At 51.9% G+C, this 23,815-nt stretch overlaps 1 protein-coding gene across 3 annotated transcripts in view; it reads right to left on the bottom strand.

Annotated features, from left to right (window-relative positions):
- Positions 1-144: 144 nt before the first annotated feature.
- The window catches only part of Mecr (mitochondrial trans-2-enoyl-CoA reductase), a 30,463-nt gene continuing 6,792 nt past the window's right edge, over positions 145-23,815 (bottom strand). For 2 of the 3 annotated variants that reach the window (XM_047529297.1, XM_047529296.1), the window contains 9 exons: positions 18,368-18,465; positions 17,847-17,978; positions 9,457-9,600; positions 6,639-6,741; positions 5,460-5,562; positions 4,291-4,364; positions 2,162-2,222; positions 1,924-1,996; positions 145-464 (listed from right to left, as the gene is read on the bottom strand). In XM_047529297.1, coding sequence (XP_047385253.1) covers positions 307-464; positions 1,924-1,996; positions 2,162-2,222; positions 4,291-4,364; positions 5,460-5,562; positions 6,639-6,741; positions 9,457-9,600; positions 17,847-17,978; positions 18,368-18,413 — 894 coding nt within the window. In that variant the 5' untranslated portion in view covers positions 18,414-18,465 and the 3' untranslated portion in view covers positions 145-306. The remainder of the gene's footprint in view (positions 465-1,923; positions 1,997-2,161; positions 2,223-4,290; positions 4,365-5,459; positions 5,563-6,638; positions 6,742-9,456; positions 9,601-17,846; positions 17,979-18,367; positions 18,466-23,815) is intronic. The other variant, XM_047529295.1, reaches the window with a different exon arrangement.

The following is a 23,815-nucleotide window of genomic DNA, read 5'->3' as shown; positions in this document are numbered from 1 at the left end:
CTGGCTCTTGCACTTGCCCACCCAAGTTTTGCTTTCAGGGTGGTCAGGAAATGATTCGGGCGACAGGCGAAGGAAAAGCAGGGAGAGGGCTGCAGGATGGCGGAGTGCAGTGTTGCTGCTCTGCAGAGATGACGTCTATTCTTTTTTTTTTTTTTTTTTTTAAGGAGGTTCAGATTTTATTAGATGCTCAAGGCTGACCTCCCCACCTCCTGGGGGAAGAGGCAGTGAGCGGAGAGCAGTCTGGGTGGGGAAGCTGGGCCCTGACTGAGGGGCCTGCAGCATGGTCAGCTCCCCTGGGACAGGAGCTCACATGGTGAGAATCTGCTTGGCGGACACGAAGGGCTCCATGGAGGCCCCCAAGGCCCACTGGTAGTCCTGCAGCGGGACCTCGGAGCAGGCGGGGGCTGCCAGCTGGCCTTGGCGGATGAGGTCACACAGCGTGAGGATCAGCCCCTTGAACTCGTCTGTGGGAAGAAGTCAGATGGGGGACAACAGCCGGGGCTGGCGCTGAGCTCCAAGAAAGCCTCGAGGGCCATGCCTTTGCTAAGCATGGGGTAGCACTGGAGGCAGCCTGGTCCCACCTGGGCTCAGGACGGTGAGGGCCAAGATGGGGACAGAGGAAGGTGGGGCACAAGCGGAGGAGCTGCTGAGTAGGCACAGATGCGGCTGAGTGGTGGCTGAGGTGGCTCACACCCACACGGTGCTCCTGGGGCGGAGCAGGGCACTGAATGCCGGGGTCGGGGTGATTATTTGGAGGCAGGGAAGGCAGAGGGAGGCCGGGGAGGGAGGTGGGAGAGCCTGCTACGCCAGCTCACGCGGAACAGGTGAGCTTTGCTCTGCCCGACAGCCAGGACTCCCTGAGAACCCCTGGCGCTGAGCCACGCCATTGCCCTCCCTGAACCTGCCTCCGGCTAAGGGCCCAACCTGGGGCAGGAGGAGAAGCGAAGCCTGGACTGAGAAGCGCTCTTCACAGTCAGTCACTCAGCCTCCAAATCCAACCCTTTGTCCCGCTTAAAGACACTTCAGTGACTCCCCGGTTGCTTTCAAGACAGAGCCTGAACTCCTTCAAAGGCTATAAGGCCTTTCGTAATCTGGTCCGGACCTGCCTGTCCAGCTCCCCAGCCCCAGCCCAGGCTTGAGGCTCCGCTCACGCAGGACCACTGTGGTGCCCCAGGGTCACGCTGTCTCTGTGGGCTTTTGCTGTTTCTGTCTGAACACCCTAGGCGCACCATTGCGTCCCTCCCTTCACTCGGACAACTCCACGTCAGTCTGAGGTCACTGAGGTTTTTTTCTGTTTTTGTTTTTGTTTTTTCATACCAGGAATTAAACCAAGGGGTGCTTAACTACTGGGCTATAACCTCAGCCTATTTTTTTTTTTTTTTTTGAGAGTCTCGCTAAACTGCTAAGGCTGGCTTTGAATTTGTAATCCTCCTGCCTTAGCCTCCCGAGTCTCTGGGATTCCAGGTGCACACCTTCCTTAGCCACTCTGAACCTTAGTTTCCTCCTTTGTTAAACAGGGCTCGCAAGAGTTTAATTGTGACGTTTAAACTCAGGTGGAGATCCAGCAACTTGTCCCCGGTCCCACAGCTGGCTGGGCAGAGCCTAGATCCTGTGGTGGTGGACACAGGACTTGGAGGCGGGCCTGCTGGCTCCCTCTGCTCTCCTGACTTGGTAGTCTTCCCCACTGTCGCTCTCAGGACGAGAGCACTGTCTGATGCCACACTGTGGCCCTACACTGGCCTGGTTTAGTCCAACAGCAGTTTGCTGGCTGCAGCTGTGGCTAGAAGGGAATTTCCTTGATCCTGCCGCGGGGCTGGGGACTCAGTCGCCTCTGCAGGGCTCAGTGTAGCGAGTCTCTTCGGTAGCCATGCTAGGCATTTCACTCTCCAGGGACCCTTGGTTACAGGGCTGTCACCCACTCACCTGGACTGTGGTCTTTCTTCCACTGGGACAACCAAAAGCCCCGAAGTCTGAGGTCCTTAAAAATGAGTAGGCTCTGTGGACAAGAAGGGACTTGTCGGGCTCTGAGGGCAAGACCTCCAGGCACCGGTTAAGGGTACAGAATCCCCCCAGGGACAGGAGAACGGCTAGAGCGCGGTGCAGGGGAAGAGGCCCCAGAGGCGGCTCTCAGTCTGTCTGCAGGCGCCTCCTGGCCGCTTACCGCAGACGCTATGACGGGCTGCTTGGCCATGCCCCCGTAGGTCACCATGGTTCCTCCAGGCCTGAAGAGTCCAAGGAGAACAAAGTGGGTACGGGCCGAGACAGAGCCCTTCCCAAACCTGCCCCAGCACTTCTGTCCCAATCCTCACTCCTAACCCTTGTCCTGGGAAGAGCAGAATAGATTCCCAGGCTCAGCCCTGACAGCAGTCCAGAGGCACGGATCCATGTCACAAACGAAGGACATGCTCCCTCCAGATGACTGGGACGCTTAGCCGGGGCTGGGAACCCACTGGTCCAACCCACCCATAGATACAGTGAGGTGGGTGATGAGTGGGACAATGACGAATGTCCTCTCCCTGCAGGAGGTCCTCCTCAGTAGCTGCTGAGGGGCACACACACTTGGCTGTCACACAGGAGTGAGGTGAATATGATTTTTAAAAGCTGCTAAGCTAGGACTTCACATGCTTGACTTGATCTTTGTTTCCTTCCCGACTCCCTGGCTCTTTTAGGAGTTTGTGGGCCAAGGATGACCTGAAGCATGTTTTAGGACAACACAAGGTGGACTTATAGACCACAGAATGATAGCAGCTCTGTGTGGGGTGGGTGACTGTGGACCTGAGGCTGCGGGCGAGTTCAATCTTTTGCTTGTGTGTGTGGCACTGGGACTGAACCCAGGGCCTCCTGCATGTTAGGCCTGAGCTACAGCCAAAGCCCCTAATTTGGTCTAAAGTTCCCCTCAACTGGCGCTTGCTGTAGAAAGCAGCTCCGGAAGCACTGAGCGCTTTCTCCTGCCTCCCCGCTGCACTTGGCTGGTCAGAGCAGCTGACTTTCCTGGGTGTCTACATGCCAGGCCCAGTTCTGAGCACGTCGTGTGTACCATCTCAGGGCACCCTCACAGTGACCCCAAGGGAGCACTCTGACATGTGCATTTTGCAGATGAGAAAGCTGAAATCCACTCCTCACTTGAAGAGTGAGTTACCTGTGTATCACTTCAGTGTTCCTTAGACTCACCTTTGGAAGCAGAATGGGATTCTATGGCTTCCACTGTAGAGATGAAGGGACGGAAGCTCGGGTCACTTTTCAGGCATGGCCTACCTTTCCACAGGTCCACAGCTGGCGAGAGCCGAGCTGGGGCTGGAACCTAGCCACTCTGTCTCCAGTGCCTGCACTTGTGACCACCGCGCGTGCAATGCTTTCTCTGGCAATGACCTGGGGGTCACAGTTTGCCCGAGAGGCTGCTGAGTTTAGGGCTCAAGAGAGCTTCTCCAGAGTCACGCAAATGTGGATGACCTGACTTTCCCGCTGATGACACGTTTGGCAAGGTAATTACCTCCTCTGGGACTCACTGCTTTACGTGTAAATGGAGATGGGGGGCTGGGGGTGTAACTCAGCCGTAGGGCACGTGCCAGCATGCCCAAGGCCTTGGTTCAACCTCTGGCACCAAAAGAAGAAAAGGTCCTCCGCCCAGCTCTGGTGGCGTGGCTCACCTGCCCACCGTCCGTGAGTTCCCCTGCAGCATCTCAGCCATCTCTGTGCCTCGGAGCTAGTGACCACTCAGCACATTGTTGACTAAATCAGGGTGGAGGGGACTCCTACTCTAGTTGCCAAGTGTCTTTTCAGAGGCCCTCCAGCTGATTTTATGTCAAAGGAAGGGACAGAATGTGCACAGATAATGCTGCCACGGTGCTTGGCTGAGGGATGACAGAGAACCTTTCAGTTTCCCTTTGTACTTTTACATGCTTTGAAATAGGTATAATGTTACCTGTAAATTAGAACCTAGTTTTAAAAGCCAATAAAAATTTTAAAAGCTAGTAAGTTCAGACTAAGTGACTTTTTAAAAGGCCCCAAGGTTACAAATCCTTGACCATACCCTGTGGCGGACAGCTTAGCCGTCTACTTCTGGAGTCCCTGGGACAAAAGAAGCTGGACAGGCCTCTTGGTCACATGCGTAGGAGGAGGCAGAAAAAGACGTGCCCAGGGAGCCAGATGTCATTGATTCTTGTCTCCTACTCAATGTTGTGCTAACCTGGCTTTGCTCACGTGGACCATTAGGACATGGTCACTTGATGTCCTCCCAGCCAGAGACCCAGAAGCTTGAGCAAACTGACCCTGCAGGGTCGAGGGACTTACGCCAAGTGCCGCAGCAGCTCTGTGGAACTTTTCCCGCCAACACAGTTGAGAGCAAGCCGTGGCTGGGGCATGTTCTGGAAAATAAGGAGTCTGCAGTGAGGGAGCTACCCCTTAACGTGTGGGCTTGAAGCTTCTACAGACAACCCTTCCCTGACCCGTGCTGTGTCAAAGGAGGGAGCGAAGCGAATGGGGTGGTCATGGCTTTGAACTTGCTTTTTCTGTCTGGGAAGAGCCTTTAGCAACTTCAGAACTGCACGCACAGAGGCAGGTGCACATGCTCAGTGACCCTCCTCCCAGCTCTCTGCCACGTGACACATCTGCCCACCTAGTCTGTGAGTTCTCCCACGGGTATCTCAGCCATCTCCGTCCCTGGTAGCTAGTGAGTGCTCAGCACGTGTGCGACCTAAATCAGTGCTCATTTCAGGACTTGGTTCAAAACTCGCCTCCTCTGGGAAAGAAGAGACAAGGAGCTTCTGTGTCAGTTGTGAGTGACTTCAGCTCCCCGCATGCTCCTCTGCTGGGTAATTTAGACTGTTTACACGTGATGTGCTGGCCTGCTGCTCCAGAGTGTCCTCGAGGGGCACACATTCCTGAGGGGTGCATGTTTGGTCTCTCCAGCTGGTTCACTGAACAGGGCTGGTGGCAGGGTTTGCTCACTTACTGGGAGTTGTTGGGGGCAGGTGTTGTGGAAGGGTCAGGGCTCTGCGCTCAGAGCCCCCTGGGATCAGCCCTGATGCACCACTTATATCTACATGATCCTGGCCAAGTCATCTATCTTTCCTGAGTCTGGGCTTCCTCATCAAGAAACCTCCAAAACAACTCCTTTTTAGAGCTTTCTGGGAACTCTCAGGTAAAATGGAGGCAGAAGCTTAGGATTGGTTGACTCGTTCTTTCCTCTTGCCTCTCTGTGCCTCAGTTTCCTAGGTCCTCTCCCAACTCTGATTTATATCTGCAGTGATGGAACTCGCCACAGATGTTTAAAACTGCAAATCATACAGGGTTTACTACACTTCGTTAGCTTCTCCTGCACATTGTCCCCTGGCTGAGGGGAACAGGCTTTCTCCTTCCCAGAGGCAAAAAGGACGTTTGCAGACTGGAGCAGTGGGCTGGCCACCTTTCTTCAGGGAGATGGGCGTGGGATGGAGAAGCAATGCCCTCTTCCCAGGTACCTTGAACAAGTTTTTTGCTTCTGGCTTTCTTAGTTCCTCCTCTGTGAGGACATGCTCAGCCCCCAGATCCTTCAGTCTGTCCATCAGTTTCTGGATGTCAGGTCTGGAAACCAAACACAATCCAAAGTCCCTGGTCATACTTGCTGGCTTTCTCTCCCCTAAGCTCCCAGGGCCCCTCTGCCACAGCTGTAAGAACCCACGTTTCTTTCTGGGAACCTGGAATTGGGGCTAAGCCAGGCCTCACACAGGGGCCAGCCACACAATTTAATCAGGCGCCAACAGCTCCTGGCCTTGTTTCCTTGTTGGCCATCCTCCCTGGTCAGAGCCAGGGCTGGGAGGTTTCTGTAACCCCTGCCAACTTAGGGATACTAGAAACCATCTGTGCCCAGAAAGAAGCAATTTCACTTCCTGAATTTTTCTACTGAAATGACAAACTCCACTTCTTTTCCTGGATCCCAGGATGGTGGACGAGGTGAAGTGCACCCACTTTTCAAGGGGCAACTCAGGGTGTTGTACAGATACACTCTGGCCAAGGAGTGGCCCTGGTCTCTTGGGCAGAATCCTTTTTGTTAGCACGAATGAGGAGATGGGGAACTGAATCAAGTATCGATTCTCCTTCCAGGACTGGCCCCCCCATGGCCACATTGTGGACAGCAAAACTTAGAGCAGCTGGATGCTATGGTGGAAGGAAAACAAGCCTGTTACTGACTTGCCAAGTCTCCCCGAACGAACTGCTTTCTCTCTCTGAAACTGTTTCCTCATCTGTAAAAGAGAGGGGGCAAACCTGCCCCGTCTCCTTTACAGTTATATTGAGTGCAAAAACGCCAGGGGAAGAGGGGCCTTGGGCTAGGTAGTTCACAGGAAGAACAAGACAGCTCAAAACATTCCCACCTGTTAACTGTGATTTTAAAAACAAGGGAATGTCAGAAGCTGGTCAGTAACAACGACTCCACCTCCTTCCTGTCATCTCTACATTTCAGATTCACTCATCCTATAGCCAAGTGCCACCTGGACTTCATTTCTTGGGGCTGACTCATGGGCTTCGGCTGCCAACTGTTCCATGGTAAAGGAGGCCCTTTATGCTTATGCAAGGGCGCCCTCTGGTGGAGATGTGGGCACCTGCAGGGATGCGAGGGGGAAAGGTCCAAGTCGTGGTCTGGAATCAGACCCCCCACCCACCTGTCTCGGACCACATTGATGGTCCTTAGGCCCAGGGCTGCTGCGATCTGAATGACTGCTTGCCCCACTCCACTGTTGGATGCATTCTGGATGACAGAGTCCCCTGTGAAGCCAGGAAGAGACCCAAGTCAAACCTTGCAGACCTGAAATAGGCCAAGGGTTCCCAGCCAGGATCCCAGGACAGTGGAAGAGGTGAAGTGTGCAGGCCCCAGAAGTACCCAGGATCTGGCAGGGAAGCCTTTTCAGATTTTGTACCATCACTCACTGTTCCTCAATCCTTCCCAAACTTCCAGAACATCCATGATGCCTTCCTTGACTTGGTCACTCAGTGTCCACAAAGGACGTAATTAAGGCCCAGCTGGTTTTGATCCTTCATCATCCTCCCGACTCCTGTGTCCTCCGTCTCTGCTTAGATCATTTCCTTGGCTTGCAATCACTCCCTTTTGACATCCTATGTCACCTTCCAAGCACAGCTTCAGTGTGGCTTCCTTCACGGAGCCCTCCTGGGCTCCCTGTTGTGTTCCCACAACACTGTGGGTGTCTCTGCTGATCATGTGCCATGGCTGCATCCCACAGTCAGCCGCGCTTATCAAGCCTGCAGCCTCCCAGGGGGAAGGGCCACATCGTGTTTAATAAAGGTGAGCTGGAGAAGCTGGCAACCCTTGAAACAGGGTCCTGCAGGCGCTTCGTGGTCAAAGCCCAGGACTGGCTTTGGACTTTGCCAGTGGGGCAGGCAGCATGGCATACTGGGGAAAACATGGCTCTGGAACAAGATGGAGCTGGGCGAGTCCCGGCTTCACCAGTGACTAACTAGACAAGACGGGGCAAGTCATGTCCTTTTCGAATCTCAGTTTTCTCCTCAAAAACAGGAATCCTAGGGGCACCAGTAAAGGTGTTCCAGATTAGAACCAAATGCCATGTGTCCAGGCAGGTGCTTTGTTAACTATGAAATGCCCCCTGGTGTTTGAGAGGCTTCTGGGATCTGTGCACGGTGGGTGGAGCAGAGACAGAGGGCTTCTGGGAGGAGGATGTCCATCCTCCGTCAGAGTCAGTGTACAGGTACTAGTGCATCATGAATCAATCTAGTGGGTCCCAGGCAGCACCGTTTTGTTTTAGTTAGACTTAAAGAAAAGACAATAAATACCAGAGTGCATCCCACATGGTAAGGGCAAATAATGTGTCGTGAAACTTTGAACTTTGGTCTCATATGTAACTATACATACACACATATGCACGTATATACATGTATAATCCACATATTTTTCATATATGTGTATGTACTAGATGGCAATGTGAACTGTGATTCTTACTGTGGGCCAGGATCCTACGTTTGTTCGCTGTGGCTCTGGCCTGGGCTGTAATAGCCTTGAAGCATAAAAGTGGAGCAGTGTCCAGTGGGCACAGCGGGTACCATCAGAATGCCCAGATCTGTCTCCCGCAGCTGCAGCCCAAATCAGGAGTGGCCTGAGGAGGTGAAGTGCAGGTGGTCACAGTGTCTGCTACACTAGGATCCATCAGAGGTCCCTGGTCACACCTCCTGGCTTTCCCCACGGAGGGCTCCCAAGACCCCTCTGCACAGCCCTGAGAAGGCGCGTTTCTCTGCGAGCTGGGACTGGCTTCCCCCAGGCCTGGGCAGTGGCTGGCTGCCTAACTCCATCAGCACTTGGCTTCAGTTTCCCCACTGGCATGAGAGAGGCGGCCTGGGGGATTTCTGTAGTTCCCGCTGGCTCATGGCTAGGCGGGGTGCAGGGGCGGGTGTAGCTCGGTGGCAGAGTGCTTGCCAAGCGAGCAAGCATGAGGCCCCGAGTTTGATCCCCACTACTGCAAACACACCAAACAGCAGGGGATGTGAGTTGGTGGAAACTGGCCCAGCCTCCTGTCCCTTTGGGGTTAATTCTAGTGAGCTTGATGAGGGTCTCTGCAGGGTCCCAGCAGGACTGGTCTTAATGACTTGGCCTCTGTCCTCACCCTGCTCCCTCCACTCCCTTTCTCCCGCTTCCTGGGACCACATCCCAAAAGAACTGCCTGCTCCCACTCCTGCTGCCAGGCTGCGCTTTCAGGAGAACCCAGGTAAGACACGTGGCTTTGCTGTTTACCTGCAGAGTGATTTCATGCAAGGAGTTCACCTCTCCAAGGAAGACGCACGAAAGCAGCTGGCACTCCTTGCCCAGCAGGCCAGGTGCTGTGCTAAAGGTTGGGCTCCTGGGGTTCCTCAACCCTCCTTATTCTCCATCCCACGGATGAACACTCTGCTGAGGTAGCGGTGAGTGCAGCTAGTAAAGGTGAAGCGGGTTCAGATCTAGATTGTGTGCCTGGGCCTCGAGCTCTTAGCCAATGACATTCACCTCCCTGTGCAGCTTTGAAGGCGAAACACTCAGTAGGGACGTGGCCTGCAAGGGCACCTACAGACGGACAGTGCTGTGTGGATGCCGAGCAGGATGAGTAACACCAAGTTCAGCATTTTACTGAAAACACAGAGACTGTGTCTGTCTTGTCTGGCTTTGTGTCCCCAGAGCTTAGCACAGCTCAACACATTTTTGCTGAGTGACAGAATTCCATCCCAAGCTCTAGGGAATGTGACCCTGTGGCCGTTTCCAAGGTTGGACTCCTCGTGTGTTTCAGGGTGTTTTCTAGGAACCAGGTCAACATCTTCCTGAGTCAAAAGCACAGTAGCACACTCACCAGGCGGGGCCCTAATCCGCCCAGGCCCCTCACCAACCCCCCTACCCCCCCACCCCCCACCCCGTTCTCAGGGCCAGGATCTGGGTCTGCCCTGGTGGGGCGGCCCTCGCCTGCTCCCCCGCTTGCAGGTCCCTACCTGGTTGGAGCTGCTCAAAGTCCACCAACATCCTGTAGGCGGTGCAGGGATTGACACCCAGGGTGGCAGCACTCTGAAGGGGGATGTCACTGGGAACTTGGATCAGTGCTGTCTCGCTGAACACGGCCTCGGTCCGCCAGGTGCCTGAGGCAGGGGATGAGGCCAGGGTAGTAAGGGGGATTCCTGTGCCCACCCAACCTCAGATCGCTCTCTTTGGACCAAGGGCAGCTAGGACAGATTTAAAGAAATGTTTAAAGGAAAAAGAAAATCTTGAAGTTCCCTTTGAAGTCTTTGAGTTCTCGTGAGGATTACACAAGGCAGGTTTTGTTATTCCTATTTTAAAAATGGGGTAAAGGCGGTTCGATGAGTTGCCCCATTGAGTTATTGGATTTAGCTAATGTCACAGCACTGGTGCCTGAGGACCTCAAAGTACTGGACTCTGAAGGCAAGACAGTAATGCAACAGTCGGGCAAGAGAATGAAGCCGAGAAAGCGCTTTCCCTCCACAGTCCTCGTTCTCTAGGAAGGCTGACTCGCCTCGTGGCAGGGAAAACTGTCAAGGCAGACATCAAGGGCTCAGGTCTGGCACCTGGGTTTTCTCTTCTTTCTTTTTTGCTTTTCTGCTGCTGGGAATTGAACCCAGGGGTGCTTTACTACTGAGTCACATCCCCAGTCTTTTTAATTTTTTGTTTTGAGACAAGGCCTCACTGAGTTGCTGAGGGCCTTGCTGAATAGCTCAGGCTGGCGTTAAACTTGTGAGCCTCTGGTCTCAGCCTCCCAAGTCCCTGGGATTCTTGGCATGCACCACCAGCACGGTATCTGGTGGTATTAGTTTTTTCTAGTCAGTTATTTGATCAAATTCCCAAGCCACTGAGTTCTGTGCTTCTAATGTGTAACTGACACTGGCAAGAACAGCCTTACTGGCCTTCCCAAGAGATATTGTGAAAATCAAGAAAGATACAGGAAAATGAAGAAATTCTGTAAACTGGAAGAAATGATCATTAACCCCAGCCCACATTCTATATCCAGACAAAAGAATCATAGAATGTCAGTATTGAGAGGGCCTTTATCTAGTATCAGCACCCACTCAGCGGCAAGCCCTGCACACAACAGGGGGGGAAACTGAGGGAAGGACCTGCCCAAAGACATTGGGCCAATCCGGTGGAGAATGAGCTAGATCCTGGGTATGTGGGCTACCTCCATAAGCCAAGTACTTAAGCACACACACACACACACACACACACACACACACACAAAACCTATGTTTATTTGTTCATTCAACTGTTCTTTTCTTCCTTTTTATTTTTTAATCCATGGGGTCTTGCTATGTTGCCCAGGCTGTTCCTGAACTTCTAGGCTCAAGCGACCCTCCTGCCCTAGTCCTCGGAGTAACGGTGACTATAGGCACAAGCCACCATGCTCAGCTACATCCTTTTCGTTTGTTCTAGAGGAGCAGAACAGGTGAAAACAAATAAGCAAATACAAGATCTATACCTTATTATTACTATTATTTTTGGAAATGGGGATTGAACCCAGGGGTACTCAACCTCTGAGCCACATCCCCAGCCCTTTCTATTTTTATTTTTTGAGATAGGGCCTTGCTAAGTTGCTGAGGCTGGCTTTGAACTTGCAATCCTCATACCTCAGCCTCCTGAGTTGCTAGGTTACAGGCATGTGCCACCACACCTGGCTAAGAATTAGAATTAAGACACAGTAGCAGCAGAGAGATAGAGGTGGATGGGTAGGACAGAGATGTTAACTACTCCAAGTACACAAAGAACATTCTAGGCAGAAGAAAAAGCATGCGAAAAGCCTCTGAGGCAAGGCAGATAAAAGGACGGGACTGGAAGAATCCACACTGGAGGGCAGAGAGTACTGGGAGGAGTGGCTTGAGACCCATCAGACACACAGACTTTCAGGATCTCGACTCATGGTACCCAAGAGTTCCACTGTGAACTAGTACACATACATATCTGAATATATCTGACAGAAGCCAGAGCCTTCTAGAACAATACATACCCTTACCCTGTGCTACAGTTTGGATCTGACATGTCCTCCAAACGCCCTTGTGTTGAAGACTTGATCCACAGCCTATGGCACTGTTGGGAGGTGGTGGGCCCTTTAAGAAGTGGGCCCCAGTGGAAGTAAGTTAGGTGAATGGGGGTTTGACCTTGCAGGGTCTGTTGGGACTGTGACCCCTCCTCTTACTCTTTGCTTCTTGGCCACTATGAGGTAGACAGGCTTCCTCTGCCATGTGCTCTTGCCACGATGTTCTGTCACCGCAGGCCCAAGGCGATAAGAATAACGAACTGATCATGGACTAGAAGCTGTGAAACCAAAGTATACCTTTCCTTTTTTACCTCAGATATTTTGTCACAGATGAGGAAAGTTAACATACTATGTGTGATATGCTTTGCTATTATTTTTTGATACTGCTTAATTTTAGTAAAAAAAAAAAATCCATTTGTAACCCACTAGACCGATCTCACTAATGGGTCACAACCTACAGTTTAAACTCATGGGGTCGGGGCCGTGGCACGGACAGCAGATTTTAGTGAGTGAATGGCAGGCCTCTAATGAGCTTTGAGAGACTGAGGAGGCCTGATGTCTGTTCTGAGATCCCTTCGCTGCTGGTGGAAGAGGCTGGATGGGGACGGGCAGTGTGGAAGCGAGGAGGGTGCAGTTGGGAGGTCTCTGTAGGGGACGAGGTCTCTGCTGATGGCTGCTGAGACTAAGACTCTGGCAGTGGGATGAAGAAGAGAGGGTGGCCTTGAGTGGTCCTTTGGGGACAGAATCAAGAGGATCTGGTGAGGACCGGGTGCAGGGACAGGCAGGATGGTGCATGAAGAAGACGTGAGGAGAACAGGTCTTGGGGTCAGACTCCAGCGTCACCTCCACCACATCCTCACTGTAGCACTTGGAGAAAATGTGTGGAGCCTTATTGGCTCAGTGCCTGGTGGCCCCGATGTGGCAGTGGCCCTTGGTCTGACTTCCCAAGCTCTCAGCGAGGCCCACTATCTAGTTCCTGGGATTCTCTCAGTGTCCTGGAATCGTGTGGCCCAGTGTTTTGGTCAGCTTTTGTGTCACTGTGACCAAAAGACCCAACCAGAGGAACACAGAGGAGGAAGTTTATTTTGGCTCACGGTTTCAGAGGTTCAGTCCGTGGTCAGCCAGCCCCGTAGCTCTGGGCACAGCATCATGGTGGAAGGGTGTGGCGGAGGGAAGCAGCTTAGGAAATGGAGTCAGGAAGTAGACAGTGAGCTCTGTTCACCAGGCACAAACTGTAAACCCTGCAAGGCACACCCTCAGTGACCTGCTTCCTCCAGTCACACCCTGCTAACCTGTGGTTACCGCCCAGTTAATCCCTCTCGGTGGACTAATCCGCCGATTAGGTCACACCTCTCATACTCCAGCCAGGTCACCTCCGAACATTCCTGCATCGTCTCACACGTGAGCTTCTGAGGACACCTCAGATCTACACCATGACACCCAGACAACTGCCCCCCTGTGCCACAAGAGGGGCAAACGACGTGGGCTTTAGGGACTAGGCCTAGGGGGGACAGGCAGGAACATCCTGTTAAAGGTCACACCGGCTCTAGAGTCGGTCTGAGAAGGTAGAGGGTCCCTGAGGACTCCAGAAGGCGCCTGGGCCTCTTCTAGGCCTCACCTAGTCTGGTTCATCATGGCGCCCATTCCCCAGCCGACAATGGCTGTACTCAGGGCCAAATGCTGAGTGTGGGCTTTCCAGGCGTGAGATTAAGGGTGTTTTCTGATTCCTCTACGGCATGACAGTGGAATCCAGCCGGTGACATGGATTTCTAGGACTGAGCAGACTCTGCCTTTCTTCTCAACAGACCCTGGGTGAGATGGAGGCAGTGCTCATGGTCAGCAAGAAGGGCTTTCAGGTTTACAGTAGAAGCCCTCAGATTCTAGGGTTGGAGATACCTGCTTAAAAACTGGCTCTGTCACTCAACTAGTTGTGTGACTTCAAATTATCATTCCACCTTTTATTTTTTTGGTACTGGGGCTTGAACTAGAGCACTTTACATTGATATAAGCCCCCAGCCCTTTCTATTTTCTATTTTGGGTCTTGCTAAGTTGCTTAAGGCCTCCCTAAATTGCTGAAGTTGGTCTTGAACTTTTGATTCTCCTGCCTAAGCCTCCCGTGCCGCTGGGATTAGAGGTGTGCGCCACCATGCCTGGCTCACTCAACCTTTCTTGAGTTTCAGAGCATGACACTTACAGTGCCGAGGTTAAGTGTGAGGGCATTTATATACAGATTATCACTGTGCCCGGAACACAGGGGTGTCACACACGTTGGTTTCCTTTGCTGATCCTGGTTCCCAAGCACCAGCTCTGAGGTACACCATTCCCCACTCCTCTGCAGCTGACCCTTAACGATCTCTAGCATCTAATGTGGGGTTGAAAACTATGGTCTATGGTCCAAATGTGGCTTATAAATACTGCTTTTATTTTTTTTTTGCAATGCTGGGGATCAAACTCAGGGCCTTGTGCTTGTGAGGCAAGCACTCTACCAACTGAGCTACATCCCCAGCTCTAAATATTGCTTTTAGAATAAAGCTTGACTTGTTTGTCTATTATCTATGCCTGTTACAATGGCAGAGTTGGGTAGTCACCATAGAGATGGAATAGCCTGCAAAGACTAAATGCTCATTATTTGGACCTTAAGAAAAACAATTGCCAGCTCCTAATAAGATGTACAGAGAAGTCTAGCATTTGCAAAGATCACTGCATATATCCCCTCCACTGAGCTGTGGGTCTTTTGAGGGATGTGAGGCAGCAACTGTTAGCTTCATTTAATTAATTAATTTATTTATTTTGGTACAGGGATTGAACCCAGAAGTGCTTAACCATGGAGCCACATCACCAGTCCTTTTTATGTTTTATTTTGAGACAGGGTCTCGCTGAATTGCTTAGGAACCTACCAAGTTGCTGAGGCTGGCTTTGAACTTGCAATCTTCCCGCCTCAGTCTCCCGAGCTGCTGGGATTACAGGAGTGTGCCATGGCGCCCGGCTACTAGCCCATTTTAGGGATGAGGAAACTGAGGCTCAAAGTCGTGACTTAAACAAGGTCATAAAGCAGAGCTGGAAGAGGAACTTGTGTCTGAATGCCAGGCCAGCGCTCCTTCTACTGCCCTGTGCTGCCTCAGGAAGATTCTGAGCGTTTCCCAGTGAGAAAGCCAATTGGCAAACATCCATCCGTGCTCCCTAGCCCACTGTCTGCTGCACTTGGGGAAAAGCCGGCTACGGGCACAGCCACAACTCAGTGCTACGAAAACATGACCATGATCTGGTTGGACATAGGCTTTAATGAAGGCTTTTTTTTTTTTTTTTGGTGGTACTGGGGATTGAACCAGGGTTGCCCCACCACTGAGCTACATCCTCAGCCCTTTCATTTTTTATTTTGAGACACAGTCTAAGTTGTCCAGGCGAGCCTCCGGCTCAGCCTCCCGAGTGGCTGGGATCACAGGCGTGCACCACCATGCCCACTGATTGCCACTCTTACTAATCTGCAGTCTTCACAAGAGGAAAGACTGTGTTTACCACTGCGTTCTGGAGTCCAGCACTCTGTAGAGGCTCACAAAGTGTTTACTGAAAAACTGAGTTAACTATATTCCTCATAATTATAGAATCCTCACCCTCTCCAACTGGCTCCTTGTCCAAAAGACTTACCTGATTGGGAGGGAGGAATCCCCGTTGGGGCTAACACCACCACCTGTTTGGGGTGGAGGTACCTACACACCTGGCAGATAGCCTTTATCCTTCTCTTCTCCAAAGCTGAAGTCCTACTGGGTCCTATTACTTTAGCTCTCGGGTCCTCTCCTCCAGTCCTGTGACAGTCTTGCTCAGACCCTCCTCACCTGAGGCCTGAACTGTTCACCCCTCCTCCCTGGCCTCCGGTCTCCACACTCTGCCTTTCTAGACCTTTCCCTGCTCTGCACACATCTGATCCTGTCATCCCTCTACTTGACTCCCTGGTGGGCCCAGAGCTGGATGCAAGACCTCCAAGATGCAGCCTCATCGACCTCCCCACTCCATCTGGCTATTCTCCCGCTCCCAAGGGACCTGGGCTGGCCGCATTGCCAGTGGCTCTGTCACGGCCTTGCCTCTTCCCTCGCCTCTGTGCGGCTGTGCTCCCCGCCTGGGAGGCCCCTTCTCACCTGGCACGGCTGCACCTCTAGGGGCACTTCTAGTCGGGCTTCCAGATGAGGCTGGTGCACTGCTTCTCTGGGAGTCCTTTCCAGTGTCCCACTAGGGAACTCCAGCCTGTGTCCACCGAGTGTGTCCTTGCAGCTATCCGTGTGCTCGGGGTGTGGGGCTCTCTCACGGCCAGGTGGGTGAAGGAGAAGGAGGAGCCATTCTCGGCAGCTCCCCAGAGCTCCTGTTCCTGCTGGCTTCCTGCCTGCTCCCTTTCTCTCTCTAGAAGGGCTCCTTTCTAACCTCTGGGTTGTCCACCACCAGATCTCACCCTCTGTACCACAGAGGCGGGCAAGATTCAAGGGAGAATCTAGTGGCTCCCTCCATGCCCCAAGTGACTGGCTTACGGACAGGCAAGGACCCAAGAAGGGCCAGCCAGGGCCGTTTAGGGACAGAGACGGGAGTGCTGGATGTGATTGTGCAGGATGTGCTCATCTGTTCTCGGGACAATGCACACTCTCAGGCTGCTGGTGGCCATCTATGAGCAGCATGTACCAGCATGGATCTGAATCTTAGCTCTGCCTCTCACTGGGTGACCTCAGACAAATCGCTTAATTCTTTACATTTGTCTCATCTGCAAAATGAGGTAGGAATAATTGATTTAATATACATAAAGTGCTAAAATAATGCCTGGCTCAAAGAGAGTGGTCAGTAAATACCTCTTGCTATCATTATGTCACTATGTGAGGATAGCTTACCTGAGAACCAGTGACAAGAGAGAGCTCTGACAGCGTTAGGCTTCCTGGGTGCAGCTATGCCTGAAGCTTTCAATCTCTTACACTTTTCAGTTCCACAGATCAATTAAATTCTTTTTTTTTTAAAGGCAAGTTTGAGTTGGGTCTCTGTAAGTTGTAATCTAAAGGGTCTTTTTGGGGGGATGGTTCTGGGAATCGCCCAGGGCCATATACATGCTGGGCAAGCCCTCTACCACAGAGCTACACCTCCAGCCCCTGATGTGTCTTCTTAATATTCCTTTTAATTGCCTTCTCCCTTGTCCCAACCTAGAGGTCAAGGAGTGGGAAAAGCACAGGAGACAGAAGTCTACTGTGCTCGCCCTCATTCTGCTGTTTGGATTTGGCAAGTTTCACTTCTCAGGCTTCAGCCTCATGTCCAGTGGCGACAGAGCCATTGCCACACTCTCCAGGTGCCGTGAGAACCTGTTTTATAATGGGGGGCCTTGAAACCGTCAAGTGCTAAAAAACCAAAACACACCAATGACTCATTTTTACACATAAAGAAAATCCTACCCCGTAGCTTGGCTTGTGCAGGGCCTTATCCCAGGTGGCCATGCCCTACCTTTTATTTATTTATTTTTTTGGTACTGAAGGTTGAGCCCAGGGGTGCTCTGCCGCGAGTCACATCTCCAGTCCTTTTTGTTTTTTTGAGACAGGGGTCTTGCTAAGTTGCCTACAGTCTTGCTAAGTTGTGCAGGTTGACCTGGAACTTGTGATCCTGCCCCAGCCTCCAGAGTCGCTGGGACTGCAGGTGTGCACCACCATGCGCGACCCTTTTTGACCTTCTTTCTCACGCCTGCCTCCCTCTCCCATGCGAATCCCCTGCTGAGGCTACACTGATTTCCCACCATTTCCCAAATTCACCTTTGTACCTTTGCTCATTTTGCTTTATTCAAATGAAATGTTAAGCTCATCTCTACCTAACAACTCATTCATCCAGGGCCCGTTCTAAGGAAGCCTCCTCCACAAAGCCTTTCCTGATCCTTCCCAGCATCCTCTCTCTCACACACACACACACACACACACACACACACACACACACACACACAGAAGGGCCACATACCCTCTGCTTCCTGCGAACTTGTAGCACTCCTTTTATTGAGGTTATTGGTTTACAGATTTCTTCAATTAGATTTCTGTCTCCTGGAGGGCAGGGATCACCTTATCTGCGTGCTCCACTGCACCTTTCAGCAGGGATTTAGGGATGGAGGATTCAGAGAATTACGACTTCCATCAACATGGGTCCAAGAAGATGAGAATGCAGCAACGTCCCCTCCAGGGCAAAAGAAATGGATTCTGCTGTCATTGCTTAGCTCCCACCCCTCCTGAGGCAGCCACGGGAACCTAGTAAGTTCCACTGAGCCAATGAGACGACTCTCAAGTGGGTGAACCAGGATCTGGAAGCACAAAACAGCTGCTGACTCCTGGGAAAACTCACCCAAACCGGCGTTTGCTGGAATCACCCAGTCTCCTGGCTTCAGCCCAGTCACACTGCTGCCCACCGCTACCACCTGTCCCACACCTTCATTCCCTCCAACAGCAGGCAGCTTGGGGAGCAGGCCGTAATTCCCTGAGGGAGAAGAGGGCAAAGGGTCAGCCAGCCACATCTGGGCAGGGAGAGAGCACGGACTCGGGGCCAGTCAGACCCGAGCCTGATGGGCCTGCCTCCGACCAGCCTCAGCCTCCACCTGAGCCTCAGACCCTTTAGCATTCGTGGTACCCTGGGGGTGAGGCAGCTGGAAAAGGAGTCCAACATGTCGCAGGGGTCCTTTCCTCCCCACTGCAATCTTCCTGCTGCAGAGGAGAGAGGTCAGAAGGTGGCACAGTCTGCAGAAGGCGCCACTGGAGAACAGCTGCTGCAATCACGGGCATTTCTCACCCGCACCTGAGGAGGACTGGCAATGAGATGGCAGCTGAGCAAAAAAGCCAATTAACATAAGCCCCAGAAACCAAGGTTACCTTGGATCATATTTATGTCAGATGGATTGATAGGAGCCGCCAGCATCCTCACGTGGACGTCTGATCCTCCCCTGGCCGCTAGCTCCAGGTTCTTCAGTCTAAGCACAAAGCCAAAGAGAGACGTTAATGTCAGCCAGGCTAGACTGGGCGTCTTCCGCTCAAATCATCTCCCCAAAGTAGGTCAGGCAACACGTCTGAGCTGCCATGTGTGCCCAGGAATTAGGTTGTGCTGGAAAGACGGTGTCCCAAGGAACAACACAGGGTGCGGGTGCACTCCCAGCCCCGCTGTCCACACCAGATGAAAACAGTGAAAGCTTCCGCTGACCTGGATTGGCCCCGAGTGTCCCCAACCTTGCTTTGTCCTAAGAATTCCGTGGTGTGCTCACTAATAATATAGATTCTCAGGCCTGACCTCCGGCCCGCTGAGGCAACCTCTCCAGATGAAGGTGCCCCAAAGGCACCTCTGGGAAGCCCTGGGCTTGCCCACCTGTCCTCCCACCTGTTTGTGGTTTTGCTGGCCCTAATGCAGGTAGGCAGAGGAGACATTTTCCTTGGTGGCAGAGGGTGGGAAATGGAGAGATGGACTTTCTATTTGGAGAGCATTCCCTGGTGACAGTGACTGAGCCCCTGGAGTCATGTCTCTTCTAGGCAAGGATCTCAGTTTGTCAGAAAGGACCCTGGATGGATGGGGGTGGGGGCAGGTCTTAGGTTGTATCCCCACGACAGGACAGCAGGGGCACCATGGGTAAATTTCTTCTCTGCTCTGTGCAATGGGGTAGGGAGGTGGTTCGGGCTGGATGGCTTCCAAGAGCTTCTCCCATTTAAGTCTGCGATAGGTCTTTTGGCTCACGAGGACTTGACACCACAGTACCAATACCTTGAAACTTCGCTTAAGGGGTAAAACCTGCCCACAGGCTTTTTGAGGGAGGCCAAGTGACAGCATCCATGTGTGACTTATTAACAAAGTTCTTTAGAAACAATGAGCCAGCAATAGTAAGCGGACGAAACTTGTGAGTCCCCATGCTGTTTTAATGACCAGAGACCCTCTTTCTCCACACTGTAAGATTTCAGGTTTGCAATACTTCTCTGCCTAAATGTATTTATTAAGTAGAAATCTTACTCATTTTCACCTATGGACCTGCCAACCAGAGGCCACTGTATCAGCTCACTAAACTGAAGTAATACCATCCACTTCCTGTAGACACCTACCTTTTCATTAACCTAGGCCTTGTCCTGGGAGTAAAAGTGATTTTCAAGAAATGTTTTAACTAATAGTAATAATGGAGTCAGGCACTTAGGAGGTATTTCTTACACACCAAGCCCTATGCTAGGCTTTAAACACATGGTTTATTTTAAGCTGTGAGGGAAGTATTAACAGTCCTGTGCTATCTAGTAGGGAATGAGGCTCTTCAAGATTATGGAACTTACACAGGCTTAGGTGACTGGTAAGGGGCAGGTTTATCTTTTTCCAAAGCAGGTGTTCTTGTTTACACTGCTGGACATCAGCATCCTGGAATGAGTTCAGGAATGTCTCCGACTACCTACTAGGACCCCTGAGGATCTAGGGAGCCCACACTGGGAATACCTGTACTGTTAAAGTAAGGAAGGCCATGTCACACCATAAGTGAGACAAGTGGCATGAAACCAAAAGAGTAACTTTCTATAGAAAATGGCTAACGAGGAAGGAGTGGATGGCTGGGGGCAGAAAGAATAAAATGTTTTTTAAGGTAAGTATTAAGGACTCATGTACTTATCTAGTCAGTTGGAGAGGGAGTCCTTGTCACAGTAATGACTAGTGCGTACCCAATGCTTAGCCCTCAGGTGCCCTGCTAAGTGCTTTGGGCCAGCGTCCGCACTTTCATGCCATTGTTCTGCTTTTATGGCGAGGAACAAAGGCACCAGAAGAGGTAAATAACTTGCTCAAGGTCACTAACAGTAGTAAGTAGCTGAACTGCTCTGAACTTGGCAGTCTGATGTTTGAGTTGCCACCTAGAAAAGACTGACCCCGGACCAGGCAGAAGGCAGTGAAGAGCCCCCTCCAGGGCGGGTGTGGGGACTGGCACCTGCTGCACCTGCCTGACGGGAGGGGCTGTGAGCCACCGCCAGGGCCGTCCCATCAGACCACGCTGAGTGGATGGGCATCAGTCACGTTTCTCTGTGAGCACGTTAAGTCGGCATCCCAGAGAAAAACCCTGCCCAGAGCAAATGCATTCTGGACTAGCTGCCCCTTTGTATTATCCCTACTGCTTCTCTCCTGCATTTTGACAGATAATCAAGACTTTTTTCCTGTAAGCTGACAAAGTCCATGTGCTCAAGCTGCTTAAAGACATTTTTTTCTGTGCATTTTCTACACCCTCCTCGCTCAGTCCAGAATTTTGTTTCCACAGCTTCTCCATGAAGTGAGAAGCTCAATTCACCTTTCAAGACCCAGCTCAAATTTTACTTCCCCTAACAGATCTTTTGACCCTCTTCCTGGCCCTGAAAAAAGTCACCTGCTCAGTTCCACAGAAGGGGGGACTATACCATTTAAAACCATCTCACCTGAGTTTACTTTTTAATTTTGGTACTGGGGATTGAACCCAGGGGCACTTTGCCACTGATCTACATCCCCAGCCCTTTAAGAAATTTTTTTGTTTGTTTTGAGAGGGGATTTGCTAAATTGCTGAGCTTGGCCTGGAACTTGCTATCCTCTTACCTCAGTCTCTGGAGTTGCTGGGATTACAAGGCATGTGCTACCACACTGGCCATTATTTTTTAATTTATAAAGTCTTTCCACACATTTTCCCCCAATTGAACAAGACAAGCTTGGGGCTGGATTTACTGCAGACTTGAAAACCATACATTATCTATACTCCCACAGTGGGTTGGGGTGCACCCTGTTATCAACATTTCTTCAGCAAAATGTATAAATATTCACACTGAGACAAATAAAAACCATGTAAAAAATTTATGTTAAATCAGGTTTCACTTCCAAATGAGCTATTAAGCAAACCTGTAAGTTTTCAGAGCTTTCTGGATTTTGGAACTACAGACAGAAATTTGGATCTGGCTCTAGATCCTTCAGACTCTGAGTCCAGAGTTCTTCTACTTGCCCCTGGTCTTGTGGTTGGAATCTGCGCGTACTGGCTCCCGTTTAGGACTGTGAGCTCACCAGGGCGGAGAACGAGTCTTACCTCAGTGTTTAGCAAGTGTCTGGGATCATACTTTTCTCTCCAGTGAGAAAATATGGCATAAGAGTGTCAGTCATTTAGGGAGTCAGAGGAGGGCTGCAATAAGGGCCTGGGCTCTTGCCCTTGCTCTGTCTGATTCTAAGCTCTTTAGAAACACACCCCAAGGACCAGCTCAAATAAAAATGGAGATGAGTGTTAGGTGGGTTTAGTCAAGGCACACACATCAAATGTGCACCAAGACACACTTAGAAATCTAGATGACCAGGCTGGGCTCAGTGGCACATGCCTGTAATTTCTGCTATTTGGGAGGCTAAGGGAGGAGGATCGCAAGTTCAAGACCAGCTTGGCAACTTATTGAAATCCTGCCTCAAAGTAGCACATGAAGAGGACTGGGGATGCAGCGCAGTGGTAGAGCACCCTGGTTCAGTCCCCAGTGCTACCACAATAACAACAGAGATGACCATGGTCTAGACCAGAACGCAGGTGGACCTCAGTCCGTGGAGGTGTAAGGCATGGGTTTGGAGGGACCAGGCAGCCCTGGGTTTGCATCCTCTCCGTCATTGACCAGTTGGAAAAGCCTCAGCATTCCTCTATACGGTGGGGTGACACTGGAACCCAGCTCAGCGTATATGACGCATTCACCGCAGTGCCCGACCCAGGAGTGCTGAGGAACAGCAGCAGTTAGCAGCAGGAGGAGGAGCCCGGGAAGCCTTCGAAACAGTGAGCTGTGAGCTGGCTCTTCCTCTAACACCATCACTGAGTCATGGGGAGGAGGGCTGCGACCTTGTGGGGGATCCAAGTAATTTTAAGTCAACAAATATTTACTGACAGTCCCAGGGCCAGGTACTGGCCAAGCGGTCTGAAGGTGAACATTTTAAAATCCCTGCCAGCTCTGGACCCTACCTGTGGGAACGCTGGGGAGCCCTGACCGCACAGGCTCCTGAAGCGAAGGCCACTGAGGGTGTAACCCTGTGGGAGCAGGGGACAGCTAGAGAGGGTCTTTGGAAGACGTGAGGCCTTAGCTGGGGCATGAGGGATATAGAGTTGACTGCGGAGACCGAGAATGAGGAACAAAACTCCGACTGGACCACAGGCCAGCAATGGGTGTGGCTGGATTCAAGTCATGGGAATAGGAGGACTCGATAACCTGGAGACTCTTTACATATGTGAGGGTGATGTCACTTGGGGACCGACCCCAGGAAGGGGACGAGAGAGGGAGGGCTTTGATGGCTCCCGGGCTTCTGCTGTATTCCTAGATGTGAAGACAGGGGGGAAGGAAGGTATAGTTAAAGTCTGAAGCAGGGAACCTGCAGTGTGGACAGCAGAGGGGGCTCTGGGCGTGACAGAGCTACAAGTCAGCTCCGTGGAGGGGGAGGCCAGGGACAGCAGGAAAACTCAGGATGGCCGCCTGGCTGGACGATGAAGTGACCACTGATGCTGACAGTTGGCGAGCTCCAGGCATCATGCTTCCCATTCCCATGGGATGCTGTTTAGTCCTCCAAACACCACGTGGAGGTCATGGTCACACCAATTAGAAAAGAGGACATCGAGGCTCCGAGGAATGAAGTGCTTTGCTCAAGAGTAAGTGGCAAGTCTTGCTTGTCTTAAGCTAGACTCCAAAGCTCAGACTGCTGAGCAGTGTCGCATCCACTGCAGCGTACGAGGAACTCTCCTGGGAGATGTTACTGGGTATTCCCTGGGATATGTTTGGAAATGCTGCCCACCAAGCCCTGTTCTGAGAGTCAGACGGCACGTTAGCACCGTAAAAGCTCTGAGAAGTCCTCAAGTAAGAAGCCCACGTGGCTTGGTGTAATCCAGGGCTTCCAGACTAACGTTGGGCTGTGAACACTATTTTCACAGCCCAACCGGCTCCCAAAGCAGTTAGAGAAACCAAGCATGGGGCTGCAAATTGCTCCTGCTTCTCCTGTTTGCCTTCTGGGGAGCCGAGCTGCTCTGTGCCAGCTGAGATCCACATAAGCGGGAGGGAAGACGGGCGGGGAGGGGCCCTGGAAGGAACGAGGGTCTAGGCGATGGCAAGCTGAAGCTGCAAACACAGGTGGGTGGTGACAGGGGGCAGGCCTGACACATGCTGCACGCCTGGGGGGAGGTGTGTTGGTCCAGCTGCATCTCACCGGGGAGACCAGCCCCAGCCTGCCCTGCCGAATGCCATCAATACCAAGAAGCTGCCGTCCCTGCAGCGCAGACAGTCCAACAGCGTAGTCAAGGATACCGTTCTGCCGAGACGGGAAGGGAATCATGCCTAGTCTGGATTCTAGGA

This window comes from Sciurus carolinensis, chromosome 1 (genome assembly GCF_902686445.1).
Source record: "Sciurus carolinensis chromosome 1, mSciCar1.2, whole genome shotgun sequence".
Lineage (NCBI taxonomy): Eukaryota > Metazoa > Chordata > Mammalia > Rodentia > Sciuridae > Sciurus > Sciurus carolinensis.
This window is presented reverse-complemented; position numbering and strand designations above follow the sequence as displayed.